At 41.7% G+C, this 17,174-nt stretch overlaps 3 protein-coding genes across 8 annotated transcripts in view; 1 reads left to right on the top strand and 2 right to left on the bottom strand.

The window, feature by feature from the left end:
- Positions 1 to 5,678, bottom strand: part of mideasb (mitotic deacetylase associated SANT domain protein b) — a 30,491-nt gene extending 24,813 nt beyond the window's left edge. For 2 of the 5 annotated variants that reach the window (XM_046063425.1, XM_046063430.1), the window contains exons 1-2: positions 5,527 to 5,678; positions 3,679 to 5,407 (exon numbers count right to left, since the gene is read on the bottom strand). The gene's annotated coding sequence lies outside the window, so the exon portion shown is untranslated. The other 3 variants (XM_046063426.1, XM_046063428.1, XM_046063427.1) reach the window with 3 other exon arrangements.
- Positions 4,452 to 7,917, top strand: ptgr2 (prostaglandin reductase 2). 2 transcript variants are annotated; one of them, XM_046063433.1, is made up of 8 exons: positions 4,452 to 4,719; positions 4,851 to 4,969; positions 5,245 to 5,436; positions 5,543 to 5,713; positions 6,072 to 6,281; positions 6,476 to 6,685; positions 6,801 to 6,840; positions 6,930 to 7,917. In XM_046063433.1, exons 1-8 carry the CDS (start codon positions 4,680 to 4,682, stop codon positions 6,989 to 6,991), a joined length of 1,044 nt encoding a protein of 347 aa, XP_045919389.1. In that variant the 5' UTR covers positions 4,452 to 4,679; the 3' UTR covers positions 6,992 to 7,917. The 2 variants fall into 2 exon arrangements, with proteins under 2 accessions (XP_045919389.1, XP_045919388.1); XM_046063432.1 differs by lacking the exons at positions 4,452 to 4,719; positions 4,851 to 4,969 and having other exon boundaries at positions 5,026 to 5,436.
- On the bottom strand, positions 7,841 to 17,103 carry tmem62 (transmembrane protein 62). The gene is made up of 14 exons (XM_046063431.1): positions 16,853 to 17,103; positions 16,495 to 16,690; positions 15,991 to 16,102; positions 15,699 to 15,836; positions 14,649 to 14,694; positions 14,062 to 14,203; positions 13,544 to 13,668; positions 13,186 to 13,308; positions 12,924 to 13,079; positions 12,565 to 12,724; positions 12,099 to 12,297; positions 11,741 to 11,836; positions 11,456 to 11,574; positions 7,841 to 10,414 (listed from the first exon to the last, which is right to left on the bottom strand). Exons 1-14 carry the CDS (start codon positions 16,888 to 16,890, stop codon positions 10,094 to 10,096), a joined length of 1,971 nt encoding a protein of 656 aa, XP_045919387.1. The 5' UTR covers positions 16,891 to 17,103; the 3' UTR covers positions 7,841 to 10,093.
- Positions 17,104 to 17,174: the final 71 nt, after the last annotated feature.

Genomic DNA, 17,174 nt, shown 5'->3' with positions numbered 1-17,174 from the left:
TTGATAACTGAGCGACCACGCTGTGAGAGCAGTCGCTGTGCATTAAACAAACACGCCAGCTGAGGTGAGGGATCATCGTGACGCATCACAAGTGCAACCTTACACAAGCCTGTAAACAAAGTAGCACGTTAAATTGGCTTAAAATAAATGTCAAGCACCATTAGCCGCCCTAATCCATCGCTGTTTCCTAATTTAAATCAGTCAGTGTGGCACGGATCGCGCACCAGCGGGCACGCGAGGCCTGCAGCGTGCAAGAGACGAAAAATAAAGACTACATATGAAGTAAAACATGCCACTTCCACCACAGGACTCTACCTCTTCTAGCCCCCCCTGCCGTCCCTCCACATCACTTTCTGTTGCCAGCCAGCTCAGCGTTATTTACGAGAAACGCTTTGTTGCAGGAAACGGATTATCCACTTCACTAATGCCGTGTCCCGTTGCAACAAACCGAGGCAACAATGCAGCCCGTATGAACAAAGTGTGGTGGCACAGCTAATAAACCAATCACCACGGATCAATTCAACTTGTCAGGGAGCTTAATACGTCACATGCATCTCTCTGTGTGCAGTCAATCCGCTTTGATTGAGACATGAGACAAAAAAAAACCTACAGACTAGCGATCGATTTATAGCAGTGAGCGCCAAGCTCGTCTCGGCGAGGTAAACAAAACTTTGTCAGCAAGCTGCGGCCACAACAACATGCACTGTCGGCCACAACAACAACAACAACAACGCCACAGTCACCGAGGCTCGAGCCCTTGTCTGTCCCGATACTCACTGTTTGTCATGAAAGCTGCTACCAGCGGCAGCTGAGCCCGCAGGGTCGCACACTCGCAGCTCTGCGCGGCCAGTAGGCCCGCACAACACAGACCCGCGATGATGACTGCATACATCCCCGAGGTTGACTCATTCTATGCTGCTGACCTCACTCCTCGCTGGTACTTTTTTTCCTCCCCTCTCACCAACACCAACCCCTCCGCTATGAAGTCAAGAGGAAAATAGGGTCGACGTCGGTGCGTAATCAGAATCCTTCCCGGTAAGGACACGCAGCGCTAATCTGCAGAAACGCGGGCGCAATGCCGCCGCAGTCTGTTGCACATTATTGCACTAGGATTGCACACAAAAAAACTCACACTGCCAATGCGGCGGCCTTTTGCTGTACATCCGAGTCTCTTCGCGTCTCTGCTTGTCTTGTGACCCCCTCCTCCTTCTCCTCCCCAATCCACCAGCTCGCTGGCCACACCCACTTCCATGCCCATAAAAGGCCTTCCTCCGGCGCACAAGGCGCTGTAATTTACGAAGCAAGATCCCTCTCAGCCCATGCGGGAAATTCCAACACACATGGGAGGACCGCGGGGATGAAGGGGAAGGGCGCACCCGGCTGCCCTCCCGTTTTACGTTCACTTTTCTTTTTAAGTCCCACACTTCATGTTTTTGTTTATTTTTATTGACGAAGATCTAATTAAAATGCCCATGACACAGCAAGCAGTGTCTTGGCTGTAGAAAGGCCCCAGAGAGTGTGGGAGACAGAAAATATAAAACATGCATTTTTGTTTATATGAGGCATATTCTCATTATGAAGTCAGCTTTTCCAAATAATAGTAGAAAAGTCAAAAGCATTGAAATGCAGCTACATATCCATTACACATTAACAGATCCTGAATTGACGTAAACTGCTTACTTTTAGTCTTACCAGCAGCCAAAAATTAAATTTCAAAAGATATTCAACTTAAAATGATAGAATACAGAGATAAGCAGCAAATCCTCACATTAAAGAGGAGAATGTCTGGCTTCTGTGCTTTAAAATTCAGGATATTGTTAAATAACAAGGAGAAAGACGTAACGTCTCACTTATAATAGTCACAAATAGTATTACGGCGTCCAAATTGGCATGTTTCAAAACATATATTTTGACATCTCAAGGCAGGAAAAGCACAGCTGTAGTTAATAATATTAATTATATCTGTATTTCATTCAGGTGCCAGAGCAGTCATTAATGTACTTTTCATGCTATGTCAAGTTAAAGCAGTCTGCCATGAAAATGCTTACTTCAAGATAAAAAGAATAGTTTAGCTAGACTTTGCTGTGAGCTGCCATTGAAGACAGCAATGTGCTATACTATTAAAATGTAATAAAAATATTGTCTGTATACACTTCTGCCTGTGTTTATGAGAGTTTCAGGATGAAATGAAACCTAGCGAGTCCTAAACCATGCCCAAATGTTGCAAGGCGATCTGTGGCCAACTCAGTGATGTAATGTCAAACAAATAAAGCGATAGCTTAGATAAAAGGTGACCCTGAAGCAAACACATAAAAGCAGTCCTAAATGAATTTGCAGATTAATTCATTATTAATAATTTATTGTAAAGCTGAAACAATTAGTCAATTTATGGATTAATAGAAACTTAAGTGGCAGCTACTGTACATGTCACAAGAGTGCATTCTACAAAAGGTAAAGCACAGGTGTAAACAATAGAAATCAATGATGGCTGAATTGCATTTAGCTGTTGTGCATGCTGGCTCACTGTCAAGTCTTACTGGCACACTTGAATAGAACCGAGCCATCGTTACTGTTACTAGTGACACTTGCTTTTCCCACTATGACAAGTCGAAATGTGAAAAAAGGGGCTGTTATAATGGGAGGTCAAACTGTCTGCCTGCTAGTAAATGATGTTGGATATGACCAGGCATGTGCTGGCCAGAATCTGCAGGGCTGTAGTCTCTCTGCCAGTCTCTCTCTCTGCTCTCTGGGCCTTAAAATAATGCGCAAAGCCTGAAAACATTCACAGATGCAGTTGACAAGAAGTCTAGTCAGACTGAAATGACGTGTTGTGCTTATTTGTGTTAACCTTTTCTCAATGTTTTTTTTTTTTTTCAAGCTGATACCAGTAGTGCTGAAATGAGTAGACTGATTAAATTAGAAGTCAGCTTTCAAGCAAATATGGCAAATTATTTAGCAGCTCCAAATAAAGACATGTTACTTTCCTCTGTTTTCTTTCATTATAAAGTGAATATCTTTGGGCTTTTTGACTGTTGATAAGACAAAACAATCCATTTGAGGAAAACTGTGATGGGCACTTTTCCTTTTATTCTTACATTTTCTTAATCAAGAAACTGTCAGATTAAGGGATGAATGAAAAGAATACAGTTGCAGAACAAGGGGCCAATATCCTGTATTTTCCCTCATCCCTCCTTTTTAAATGCATTTTTACAAAATCAAGGGCAAAAATGGTGAAGCTATTTCAGATATGATGCAATTTTGAAGTATTAAAATGTTACTATTGACTAGCAGTGAAATAATACTTGACCAATCCTGATTCTGTTATTTAGGGCTGGGATTGTCAAACTCAGCATATCACTGTATACTCTGCTGACCATGCTGATACCACAGTAAGAGGAAGACCAGGCATTAATACAAACATGTGCAAGCTACAGGTGACACACTTTCTTTAAACGGTACACTGGGTGTCTTTCCTCTGGGATTTTGACATTTCGTTTGTGTGCCGGGGTGGGGGTGGAGGCTAGCTACGTTCATAACCGCTCCTTACGGCTAACTTTAGCTGTCTAGAAACAACACATTAATGCGTAACAGCGTACTAAACCATCAATTGCCACGTAAATAAAACGCCTAGCACCATATGGCATGCATAAGCGAATATCCTTACAGTAACTTACTTACATTAAACTCTGTCCCTCCATGGCACATGAGTCATCATTTCCCCGTTTTGATGGTACCCTGCTGCAGCTAAAGTTGACGATATGCTAGTGTAACGGCAGCGACTTACTAAAGCCCATAAACTTTTATTTTTTTCAGATTCCTCCACAAGGCGTCACTTCCCAGTTCCACTTTCAAACACTTTTAGCTAGCATGGGACCTACCCGCGCTTGTAATCTTTGATGAGACACGGACCGGTTGCATTGGCATCGTCGACTGGCAAATGTAGTTAAATTCACAGCTGTATATATTAAATATCTGCAGTGTTGATTAACTGGAATAATAAAACAGATTGTTGAGGGCGCGTACCGTTTCTGATTCGCCGTAGCTGCCTTAACGGCTCGACAATTGCACCTAGGAAAAGACCACCTACCACTGGCAAAATAGTAAACATCTACTACACCGGAACATTGGGCATGTAATGTCGCACTTTCGTATAACAACCTCACATTAGCGTTGACATAATTCAAAAAATGTCAGCTAATGTTAGCTAACGTTAGCAAATAAATAATTTCAACAATGTCCTACTAGACATGCGTAAATGAAACGGCTGCCTGCTAAACATAAAAAAATTTAAAGACCTATGGACAGTGGGTAACAAGGGATGCCCTTAGCTAATTGTGTCATTAAGTGTGTTTTAAACATACATACGAAATCAAACACTAATAGCTAACAAACTCCCAGCTAAAAAAGATCGGTCCAGCTGCCTGACATGTTTTAAACGAAGACGGAAGTTGTTAACAGGGAATCCTCTCGCTGTGCGCTGAATGTGGTCTGTTGACTTTCTGCTAGCCTTCAGACAGAACAGAAAGAGCCTGTACTGGAATGCAAATGCAGTGTTTAGCTATTTTTGTCGTGTTGCGTTTAACACATTTCAACACTGTGACCTTAGCGCACACAAAAGCCTGAAGTTTGTAATCTTTATCAGTTCAGGTAGCACTTATCGAGGCTAACGTTACTTTTCAATGATGCAGGTGCAGAGAGTCGTTCTCAACTCACGACCAGGTAGGAAAGTTAGTGTTCTATTTTTTTCCACAACAGAAGATTGCCCTTTCAGTGCACAGCGTCCTGTGCTCAACGTTACTGCACCGCGTGGCTAACGTTGACTCAAAGCAACGTTTCTCATTGATATACAGGTAGAAGTGGGGCGCCAGTTCCCGAAAATTTCCGCCTTGAGGACATAACTTTAACACCTGAGTTGAAAGATGGGGAGGTCCTTGTTCGTACGCTTCACCTCTCAGTCGATCCTTACATGGTATTGATACAATCAGAATACATGCATACATATATATATTCCTATTCTATATTGGCAGCCACAAAACAATAATGTTTCAGATCATAATATGCATTACTGTTAAGTTAAGTGAAAAAACAAGGACTCACTGCAGTTACACAACCAAAGTGATATCATACAGTCAACTAGTCCTACAGAAAGGTTTAGGCAGCCAATGTCAAAGACTCAACCATGGAACTGCAGGAAGAGCTTCCCCATCTCCATCAATCCCATTTATCTTTGTCTTGGCTTCACAGCGATGCAGAATGAATGACGACACCGGTGCTGATTACTTGACTCCATGGCAGCTGTCTGAGTGCGTGGATGGTGGAGGTGTTGGCGTGGTTGAGTCCAGCCGCTGCAGCACTTGCACTGAAGGAGATGCGGTCACTTCTTTCAACTGGCCGTGGCAAACCTATGCTGTTATGAAAGGAAGTGTCTTACAGAAGGTGTGGCATATTGCTGTTTAAAATGCATGCATGTACTAAAAGTGCATGTGAAAAGACAGCCTGCTGCAAATACTGACTGAATGATATTACCTTCTGTCTATTGCAGGTTGATCCACAGTTGGTTGACGGGCACCTGTCCTACTTTTTGGGAGCAGTTGGTATAACAGGCCTCACTGCACTGTTGGGTGTAAGGGAGAAGGGTAATGTGACCAAAGGAGCCAATCAGACCATGGTGGTGAGTGGCGCAGCTGGGGCCTGTGGCTCCATAGCTGGACAGGTAAATACAGCAAATTTCAGATTTGGGTCCAATAAGATTTTGATGTCTTATATACAGCTGTAGCTATCTGAGACACTGGCAACATGCAAGGAAACAGGTACATTTGTAGAGTTTCTACACGTTTACTCTGTCATATACTGAGTTCACAGTTATTTTGTAATTTATGAATATGAAAGTAGATAATTAAATGTAAGGACGATAAAGTCAAGATGTTTGGTGGGAACTATCACTGTTACATAGCACACACAGGGTAGCAGATCTAGTCTAACGAACCACAGACGCTAACAAACACAGATTAGATCACAAAGAAAAGGAAGTGAAGGAAATGTATCATTTCCAACCTCCGTCTATTTTCCAGATTGGCAGGCTGGATGGTTGTGTGAGAGTGGTTGGAATTTGCGGTTCTAATGACAAGTGCAGAGCTTTAGTGGAAGACCTGGGCTTTTCTGCAGCCATCAACTACCACCAAGAGGACGTCCATACAAGGCTCAAGGAGTGCTGCCCTGATGGGATAGATGTTTACTTTGACAATGTGGGAGGCGCCATCAGTGACACTGTAATCACACAGGTACTGCTTGAGTTGCGTCTGTGCAGAGCATAATGTAGTGGATCTTTTATTTCCATTTGTTGTATGTTTAGTGGCAAAATGTGTGTATTCTGAGGTGTTTGTTGCCGTTTCCCTGATTGTACCGCCAATATTTGCAAAATTAGTGTGTGTGTTATATCTGACACATTGGCCTCCGACCCTCTCCTTACCCCCAGATGAACAACGGTGGCCATGTGATCCTGTGTGGGCAGATCTCCCAGTACAACAAGGATGTGCCGTATCCTCCGCCCCTGAGTGAGGAGATAAAGGAAACCCTGCGAAGTAAGAACATCAGCCGGGAGCGATTTATGGTGCTTAACTACATGAACAAGGCAGACGCTGCCCTCTGTGAGCTCAGTCAGTGGGTTAAGTCCAGTCAAATCAAGGTACGGACAGAATGGTTGTGATCTGTGGGTGTCCTTGTTCGTTTGCAAAATGCATGTCTGTTCCCCATCTGTTTTCATCCCATAATTTACTTATAATTTTGCTTCCACTCTGCAGGTGCTGGAAACTATGGCGAATGGCATTGAAAATATGGGAGGTATGTGGGTTTTAATTCTCGCATTTTTCTTGTGTGACCTTTTTGTATCAACTTGGCAGGAGTTGAATCATTCTTTCCTTTTCTTGCAGATGCATTTTGCTCTATGATGAAAGGGGGAAACATTGGCAAGCAAATTATAAAGATATCGTAGTGAAGAAAATCACTGTAGCTGCCAGTAGAGACTGCTCTCACCAGACGCCTTGGGAAATTAACCTACAGTTGCCTTTCTATCACCGCCATTAACACTAACTAAATGAACACTAGTAAGATATTGCATTGATTAACTGGTGCTAGTTGGTTACAATTATGAAACATGCATGAAAAATCACAGGTTCTTTGAAATTTTGTTCTTGAGACAAAGAGTAGAGTGGTTAGAAGTTAAATAAGTCTTGGATTTTAATACTTTACTCAAATACATCATTCTGTTAGTAGAATAATTCCAATTAAGTGTAAAAACAAGTAATCCACTTTGCTTTAGCATCATCGTTTAAACTTCTGTTACAGCAGCAAAAGGCTGGCAAGTAGTTGTGATTTAATATCTCCTTACCCATAATGTTAAACTAAAGAAGTAGCATTAGCCTGCCAGCTGAAGTATTCCATATGTAGATGATAAATATTACATGCACTGGCAGGTTTAGTTTTAAGAGCTTTAGTTAGCTGAAATGGCTGGTGTTCATTTTTCACCAATGTTTTCAGTTAAGATACATACACATGACCATCACATCATAAAAGCATGAGGGAAATTGGAAATGTGTGGGGAAATGGGGAGGAGACAAATGACTTAAATGTGTAACAAGACCAAACAAATAGAAAGAGTAAGGACTTTTAAAGTAAGATGAGCTTGAAATAAAGAATATTATTAACAGCATTATTTATTGATATAATCAATAAATAAGTTATATTTTTGACCTTTTTTTTTTTTTACTACAGTCTTGTCAGTAGTTCTTGTTCACTCCGGTGTCACATTATGTGACAATGACATGAAGACGAACACAAAGTATATGATTTACTGTAATGAACATTTTTATTTCACAGCACTATAAACCATTAACAAAATAAAATTGTGGTTGGCTCTAATTTCAGTTGTCACAAGAAAAATATGTGGCAGGTGTAAAATCATCTATTCATTCATATGTCAGTGTTCGAACATAGGGGGTGATGCAGAATAAGTCAAGTGAACACCGGTACATGACTTAGAGTATATTACTTGGTGATGGTGGTAGAGTCGATGTTTTTCTAGTGAACAGTCAAGTCAGTGCACAGTACAGAACAATCACAACCAGATTCATTGTTTGACATAATCAGTGAGCAACTGGATTTTGGGAGGTGGAAGTGAAATGCGGCATTCGTCTCTGATTACCCTCCAAATCCATTCAATGCTGCCTCCGTGTGGACAGATTACATAGCTTGTGAAAAGTACTCGGCGTCATTAGAGGAGAACTCTCCAAAACAAAAGTCCATCACTATCTTTATGCTGGAATTACTAAATATAATATAATGCTCCCGAACAAAATGAGCAAGACATGTCTATGCAGAGACAAAAAAAGTTATAAACCATTGCCAGTAAGAGTGCACATAATTAAATTTTCCCAGTGTCTAGCAGCTGTTCTAATATTAAACTGCGTCTTATCGCAGCACTGAGGAATTATTCTGCACTCATGAAGGGCATGATTTGAGAAAAATGAAAGGATCTAACTCTGTTGGAACATTGCTTCTATTAAAAGACTTGATAAATGTGGTCTTCACATGAAGACCATGAGTGAACCTATTTATGTCTTATTTTTGTCTTTCTTGTGGAATCCAGCACCTGCTGCTACTGACTAGAAAGGACCAAATTTGAGTGCAACATACACAGTTGAGTTCTCTCACACACCTTTCACAGAAAAAAGGAATGCACATTCTGGGCAATACAGAAAAACACATTTTCACACACAAAGTGGGACAAATTAACCTCCAAAAGTAGGAAACGCTCTTCTACCATCACTGACCATAAGGGTGCAGAGAAATACACATTTTCAGTGTAGATATATAACACGAAGAGGGGGGGGGGGGAAGAAATCACTCAATACAATCAGAATGAATAAATAAAAACAATATATTACTGGTTCATCTCATTTCACCACATCTATAAACACATTCATTTAGATTTAGTTTTTTTTGCCACCACACATCTTGATTGCTTGACATGGTTTTAGTTCACTGAGCTACTATGAAGTACAAAAACACTGTCCTGAAATACTACTGGGACCAGCCTATTGTTCAAGTGCTCACATTCCTGAGAAACTAACAGCTGCTTCCTGTAGTCACATTTGAAGGAGCACGAAGAGTCAGGCCGGTTTGTTTTTAGTGTTTTCAACCGGCATAGAGGTTTTTGATGATTATTCAATGAGAATATTGACAGGTTTTAGTGGCAGTTGTGCGCAATAGAATTAATTTGATTTAAAAAACCCTTCAATCATTAACTACCTGTACACAGCTCAACTACAGTGTGAGGCTGATTTGTCCTCCCTTTGATTTCCTGTAATGATGTGTAGAATAAACTTGAAAAATATGATCGTCTAGGTTGAATTACCTGTGTCATCTTCACCACAGTTACTGTAACTAACACGCTCCGTCAGCCACGGGACGTCAGGAAAAGCTTACAGTATACAAAATGATTTGTAAGTTGTAAGGTAAACATGAGGATCGGTTTGGCACGTCCAGCCGTCGTTAGTGAATGAAAATGGTTTTCAGAGGGAAGAATAAAAGGTGAAATCTTTCTTATTCATCCTTTGGCAGTGGTGAAGTGGCATTTGGCCAAGGCAACACTTCCAAAAAGTGCTAAAGCTCAAGTAAATGACTCAGCTTAACCACAGAAGAATACAGCTCTTATACAGTATACTGATATCTGCGGCACACATTGGACTCGTCCTCACATAGCTCAAATAGGCTATTCAACCCTTAATGTATCCAAGGTGTTTTGTCTTTTTGTTTTTTAATACATTGTACACATTGCTATGAATATGGCCAGAAATGTGCTCACCGTTTTTTTTTTTTTGTTTGTTTTTTTTACAATAACATGCATATTAAGTAAACAATACTATCTAGAAACAGGATAGTGAGTTATGTACTGTGAAGTGGCTTTGGAGGGAGGAGAGAAAGAAGGGGGTGGGGGGCTGCGTGGGGAAAATTGAGGCTACCAGGGTAGACAGACAGCAAACTATATCTGTGAGTCAGGCTCAAGGGAAATCATGGTGGTACAGTGCAACTACTGTCAAGAGGGAGAGATGCTCTTGTTGTTGTCACGAATGAGAGGGGCGGGGCCTGTCCAGGCACGGTAGACCAATAGCAGACTGAGGCCGAGCGCCCACGTGCGGACCGGAGACAGGAAAAAGGCCACGAGGCCGTAGGTCTCCAGGAGAAAGTAGCAGGAGTGGGTCTGCCAGGTGAGCAGCAGCAGCATGAAAAAGTGAACCGCCAGAGTCCGCCAGCGGCAGCCCGGCCGCAGGAAGTGGGATCGGAAGGTGTTGCCGCGGCAACGGTGGTGGAGGCTCCAGCACAGATAAGAGGTGAGGGGCATGTTGAAGAACAGCAGCTGCCAGAGAGGAAATCAGTCCAGGTAAATGTGATTAGACCTTAAAATAAGATGATTGATAATCGCTGTGGGGTGTTCCACAAGAAAATACTGACCCATCAAAGGTTCAACAGAAAATAAACATATAAATGAAAGGGTTACAGAACATGTTTGGTACAAATTTATGAATGGAAGTATAAGGCAGTGGTTCACAACCTGTTTGGCTTGTGATCCCATAAATATTTACCTGTGACCCCTCATCACAGGTTAAAGTCAACATGACCTGTGAGCCGCTCAAACAAACAGTTCCTTGATCCAGATAATTTCATTACAATAAAAGTTTTCAGTATTTTACAAGAAAATACATCTAAAACTAGAAAAACTCAGAGAAACATACAGAATATCTTTTTTTAGCAAATGTGTTCTTTCCCTTCCTTAACTATCTTGTTACCCTGTTATTTTATTTTGGGACCTCTTGGGGGATCCAGAACCCCGCGGGAACCACTGGTTTAATGTGTAGATGTTGTGCACATGCAAAACACACTAGTAGGTCAATGGAACATATTAATATGATTAATATGATGACTCAAAAAAAGTGAGACCTGCAATAACAGAAACATGCTGTGTGAACACCTTTAAGTTTATAGGGCAAACTTGCCAGCAAACAGTTGCCTGTTTACACAGATATGGAGCACTCATTTGGGGCTGTCTATCTGGCCACTTGATGATGGTCTCTACCAATGCCTGAGGGAAATATCTGGCTCTTTGAATGCTAAATGTGCCATTTTGTGCTGGGCAGCATACAGACATTTTTTTAGGGCAGCTGCCTGCTAAGAGTAACCCTAACCCAAAAGAGCAAACTGTGAGCTGGAAGTCACTTTAAGTCTCCGTAGAGCTGAGGGTAACTGAATCGGGTAATAACTTTTCCTAATAAAAAAAATACTTTTTAGCTGCTAGTTATAATCAATATATGCAAATATGACACGCACAGCATATCTGCAGAAGGTCATGCTCACGTACAGACATTACTGAGATGTAGATTTGCTGAATAAAGTGTCTTACCTGAACGACTCCGACAACATAAGTGAGACTGCCCTCCAGGAAGTGTCCATCGACGAACACCCCAAAGGCGAAACAGGCACCACTGTGGCCATCTATCAGCTCTCCTACGAACCACGGACCTGAAGGAGGAGAGAAGGAATGTGATAACCACGACCAACTATGTTATGTTGTAGATTTGAGTCAGATACTCACAGATATTGTGTAGGTTTTCTATTAACAATACTGGATGTGCTTGCAGCCTGAAGCACAAGACAAAGCGGGAACAAGACAAAGCAGTTGACCCACCTAAGGCTGTGCACAGGTTGAACAGCAGCAGAGAGTAGTAGAAGGTGTCCATTGTACTGACCAGGTGGAGCGACATACACGCTTGAGAGGTCAATCCTGTAGATGACAGACAAAAATGCATGAATATATATAAAAAAACATTTTTTTTTTTTTTATTAAATAATTACTTCTCCTATATGACAATGCAAGTCTTTATTAACATGCTAAATTGACATACAGCATTCACATGTTTGTTTGTGAACCTTGCTTCTCTCCACAATCAGACTTTTCCATCAGTTAACTGCACTTCAGTTTCCTGTAATGTAAATGAAATTATGATGATGTATTTATATAAGCATGGCGGTCAGTGACAACTCACCTCTCCCAGAAGGAACATGCAAGAACCTGAATGCCAGCAGCACACCAACATTCAGCAGCATTATAAATATGAAGGCCACCCGGCCCAGGATGTAGTGGTCTGTGAGGAGGATGAAAGACTGCGCGAAACCAAAGCTGGGAGTCAGGTCATCCTCTAGAGTAAAGTGCTGCTCCCGCACTGACGACCGGCCAGCTGAATCCTGACTCACAAGCAAACACACAAAGCGATAAGGAAGGAGCAAATTGTTAAATCTATAAATATACGCATTAGCACCTTTAAATCCGCATAATAGAAATTGCCAGTAATCCATAGTAAGCAGTGTATCTAAGCCACAGTGTCCAGACAGCAGATCTACTGAATCATAATTGAACTTAAGCAAACAAACCTACCAAACTGAATCAAGACCTATGAACTATATATAATAAGTTTCAGAACACTTTTTACTTCACGTGAAGGCTGTACAGACCTCCACTTTTACTCTGAGGGTGTGCAATCCAGTGAGGTAGAGAGACGGATCCCACAGCAGAACGTAGAGAGGACCTCCAGCAGAGTGGCCATTCCCCAGAGGTTCCCCATCTATGCTCACATGCACCGCTGTGATTGCGGCCTCTGAAAAGGCCAAAATCCTATTGAGAAACAAGAAAATGTATGTTTTAGTACTAGGCAGAAGTTATTTCAGTTTATTTAACAATGGCGTAATCCACAATTACATATCAGGGGCAGGCGCTCTGTAAATATGTGTGTGGAGGACATCAGAGAAACCACGTGCTGTGGAAGCATTTAGATTAGTGCTAGTGAAGGGTTCATGGTTTGACAAACACACACCTGATGTGTGTCGATCTCCGTATTCGACCCAACGGCTCCACTCCGGGATGCAGGTACTGTGCATCCTTGGGGTTGGTGATGAGCACTGCAGGCCACTGCTCAAACTTCAGGTCAGAGAAACTCAGCAGGTCATGGTCAAAGGCCAGAACCCTGTACCTGGAGACAGACGTGAGACAGGGTTCCTGCATAAAAACCAAGCAATAACAAGAGTAGTAAAAAAGTGAAAGAATTATTTTGTGGTCCATTCCCTGCCCCCCCGTACCTGCGGTTGTCCATCCAGTCGCCCAGCTCCAGCTCCAGGGTTCCTTGTGGGTGTCGGCTGTGGAGGACGGGCATCAGGCCGCCCAGTGTGTGCAGGTGGCCGCACAGATACGCAACTGCAGATCTAAACATAGGAAGCGCAAATTTAAAATAACATACGACACATAATATGCCCAACAACTGCTTGACAATATTTTGAATATTCCGAAAAATGCGAAATAAAGAATTCCAAAAAGGAAATCTCCCATCATGTCACAATTGAATGTCTGCACCATGACTTGATGGTATGCATTTAGTATGCATTAACACACACAGTTTTAAAACAATGATTTAGCTTCTAACAGCCAGTGTTTTCTTACCTCATCACATCCCGAACTCCTGGTGAAGGCGATACAACAGTTGAGGTGGTGTAGTGGCCAAACCAGATCGACTGGTTGCTTTTCAGACTCTCAGCTCTGAACGTGTCCAGCAAGTCCATCTGAGTCTGTCATGTATTGAGAAAAAAACATTAAAATAACTACATATTCCTTAGCATTCATTATCTACAGTGTACAAGTACTTAATTTATTCATTTGTTTTTGTTTATCATGGTTTCATTTCAGGAAATTCATGTTTACAGCACCGTTTGAACAACGGTTTAAAGTAAGAGGATACTGGATGTTTTGTGCTGTAAATAAAAAAATGTTTCTTTTCTGTTCACTATTGAATGACCACATTTCCTCATAGAGGACTATGACCTTAAATTATTTAAGTCTCTTCTAACCTTTAACAAATCCAAGTGTAATAACAAAAACTGTTTTTTAACGTGTCTTTGGAGTTTGTCACAAATTCAGCAAATGTTTATGTTTTGTCAAGAGCCGGTGGTAGACAGCCGTACCTGGTTGAGAATACCAAAGAAATTGTACGGCCTCTTGGGTCCTGGAGTCAGAGTGGCATCCGCACAGACAAAGGAGTAGTTGCCAAAGGGAGTTTTGTGAACGTAGTGGAAAGAGCCAACTTTCTGATTAGCTGAGTATTTCCTGGGGAAATTTTTATAAAGTCTATGTAAGCAACAAGACACTGTGTTCTGGGATGCAGCCAGCGGCTCCAATCCTAATAGATTCCTGAGCTAATTTAATGCATTTTAAAGGACCGACTTTGTCTGTCTGCCATCTGACCACAACATTACGCATATTAGAGAGATAAAAGATCAATCAGCATTAACAGAAGCAGCACTGTCACATAAAACATAATTTGAGTCTCATGTAGATTCTGCTTCTATTTTGGTCCTCAGGAAGCTCAGACAGCTTGGATTATTGTTAATAAATAGGTCTACTCATGATTCAGAGGCACTGAAGATACTGTGTGCTCTGATCGACTTCACACTCAGCTTGATGCTATAAGACATGCAGGAGTAGACTCTTATCTCTCAGCTGGATGTAAATCAGGCATTTACTGTAACATTATTGGCAATTTCATACTCACCCGTAATAATTGTTGATGCTATCCAGTGAAATAATATTGAAGGCATCTGTCAGAAAAAATTAAATAAAGGTGAGATCTAGCAGAATATAAACTACATACAAAGATAATTGACCAGACGACAGCCTTGAGATTTACTGCTAAGGGCCTAGGGCTATGGCCAAAAATGTTATCACGATAAAAACATTTCATATCATTATTTCTTTCAAGTTTAAAGGCAGGTTTTTGAAGAAACCAGAAGGTTAACTGTGGTCAAACTATTTTTTAAGGTCAAAACAAGCACACTCACCAAACAGTGGATCACTTCACAAATCTGAGGTAGAACACTCAAAACAATTATGATCAAATCTTTTTTTTAACAAATATGCACGAGTAAAATTAAGTTAAATCTTTTTTTCCCCATTTCCCGCGAAGACATGAAATTGCATTTAAAAAAAAAAAAAAAGCTAAATCGTTGTGGAAGCTGCACGGCTTTTCCCTAACAAGTTAAATATCTTAATAGAAAATTTGCTAATTCGTTCACGATTCAAATTAATTAAAATTAAGCATGTATATAACTTTACTGAACATTTGTTATAATATTATTGAGGAAAATTATAACACAATAAATATCATTATTGTATTATTGCCCTGTCATTTAAGTGTCCAGGATGTTAAATGATAAAAATCCCAGGCATGGAGCGATGTTTAATCAAGGAATCAGATTTCCTCATGTTACTGCAAAATATCGGGCAAAGTCTGTTGTTAGAACCCACAATAACAGCAGAATAGCTGTCCGAGAAACTCACAATCCAATAACTAGCTTTCTTTATTTGATAGTTACAAAGTAAGGATATCTTGTTTCAGATTTAATAGCTTGCTATCCAATAACGGGGGGGGGGGGCAGCATTGAAGAGGAGGGGGAGGATGACTTCCTGTGTGATACTATGCACTACAGTTAATGGATTGTTGAGAGAAAATCTTAAATTGTACACTCCCTACTCTAGGATGTTTCAGCTGAACCAATGCGTTTAAAAGGAACATTAAGATGACAGAAGTGTTGCAGTTAATCACCATGATTTCCACGGATGTCTATCCACTTAGTGCGCTCCATCACACGGGACCTCTTCAGGATGTTGTGGTAGGCCTGCCACTCCACCTCATGCTGGAGGGAACCCACCTTACTCTCTGTTTTAGCATCTGTCAGATCCCCTGCAGAGTGGAAGAAAACACAGCAGAGAAACAGCATGGCTTCAGTGAAGCAGCATATTTTTCTGGGTTTGCAAAAAAGTGCAGGCCACACCCCAGGCAGCCTAATTACAGTGCAAGTATGTTAAACTATTTAAAGATGGGGGGATTACTGTACCTGTTGCAAGCACTAGAGCTGGCTTGATCACTTCAGTGGTGTCAGTGCAGAACTTTTCAAAATCTGGAATGCGCCTTGGATCATGAAATCGGCTTATGTGAATGTCAGACACCTTTAAACAGACATAAAAAACAGAAGCAGGGATAAAACAATAGATTTAACAGGTTCTGAGATCTGGTCTGTTTCAACAGCAGTATGAGAGTGGTTAAACACAAAAGGTGCAACATCTGAATACAACTTACTGAGTTGCTGAACCACCTTTTTACCTGACAATGACACACTTCTGTGGTCATTGACCCCTTTCTGTCAATCATTCAGAGAGTTCAGTGGGTGAACTGACATTGCTCTCTTTTTATAACAACACTACAAAGCCAAATGTAGATATTCTAATCATTTCACATAGTCTATAAAATTAAAAATGTCAATACTGGTTAAAGACAGCATTTTTGGTAAATGGCTTGCAAGACCCAACAAAGCTCGCTAGCAAGACGGAATAAAGCCCACCTGTATAAACCAGAATATATTGCTCAACTCGCCGCCGGGAAATGGTGGGGTACTCCCATCTCCATCACCGACAGTCGGGTGCTGAACGCTCCGTTTAGGGTGCCAAGCCGTGTCATAGCTGTCCAGCACCCAGGATGTGATGCACGCCAGGGCCAGTCCGAGGATAACCAGTGCACCGAACAGCTTCAGCATCCTCCTGTAGTGGCGAGAGAGGGGGCTAGCTGCCGCCGTCTGTCCCGGACAGGGAAAAAAGCTAGCTACTGGTGTAAATAGCTAAGGGCACGAATCACACTAACATTAACTATGCTACAGATATAGTTAACCATTTAGCTACATGGCTAAGATCTCAGACCCACACCGTTTCTGTCGCTGCCATCGCGGCCACAGGGGATGCATTGAGGTGCGGGGTTCATTCACGGCTCAGTTCAGCTGCCTTCAGAGGCGGAGGAGGTAGCTCAGCAGGTCAGCTAGCAGCTAGCTACCCACCAGCTACCAACACAGCACACTGACAGGTCGGATCGGGAAACGTCACCATCTGTTGTGTGGAGGAAGAGCTCCCACTCCGATAGTGTTTTCCGGGTATCGCATCGAAATCCTACTGACCCCGCTATCGCGAGGAGTTACCGTGTTCTTCTTCTTCTTCTTCTTTGTTGTTTAACGGCGGTTGGCATCCAACATGA

Source organism: Micropterus dolomieu, linkage group LG11 (assembly GCF_021292245.1).
Source record: "Micropterus dolomieu isolate WLL.071019.BEF.003 ecotype Adirondacks linkage group LG11, ASM2129224v1, whole genome shotgun sequence".
NCBI classification, from domain to species: Eukaryota; Metazoa; Chordata; class Actinopteri; order Centrarchiformes; family Centrarchidae; genus Micropterus; species Micropterus dolomieu.
The sequence above is the reverse complement of the archived record's forward strand: the minus strand, read 5'-3'. Positions and strand labels throughout refer to the sequence as shown.

Excerpts from the sequence above, each read along its gene's own strand:
- ptgr2 (XM_046063432.1), top strand. The coding sequence starts at position 5,041 with ATGTTTCAGATCATAATATGCATTACTGTTAAGTTAAGTGAAAAAACA. Across the intron at positions 5,714-6,071 it reads GTGGCTCCATAGCTGGACAG|ATTGGCAGGCTGGATGGTTG; the intron begins GTAAATACAGCA and ends TCTATTTTCCAG. Across the intron at positions 6,686-6,800 it reads TTAAGTCCAGTCAAATCAAG|GTGCTGGAAACTATGGCGAA; the intron begins GTACGGACAGAA and ends TCCACTCTGCAG.
- tmem62 (XM_046063431.1), bottom strand. The coding sequence starts at position 16,890 with ATGCATCCCCTGTGGCCGCGATGGCAGCGACAGAAACG. Across the intron at positions 12,725-12,923 it reads CGGAGATCGACACACATCAG|GATTTTGGCCTTTTCAGAGG; the intron begins GTGTGTGTTTGT and ends GTTTCTCAATAG. Across the intron at positions 11,837-12,098 it reads GCATGTTCCTTCTGGGAGAG|GATTGACCTCTCAAGCGTGT; the intron begins GTGAGTTGTCAC and ends TGTCATCTACAG.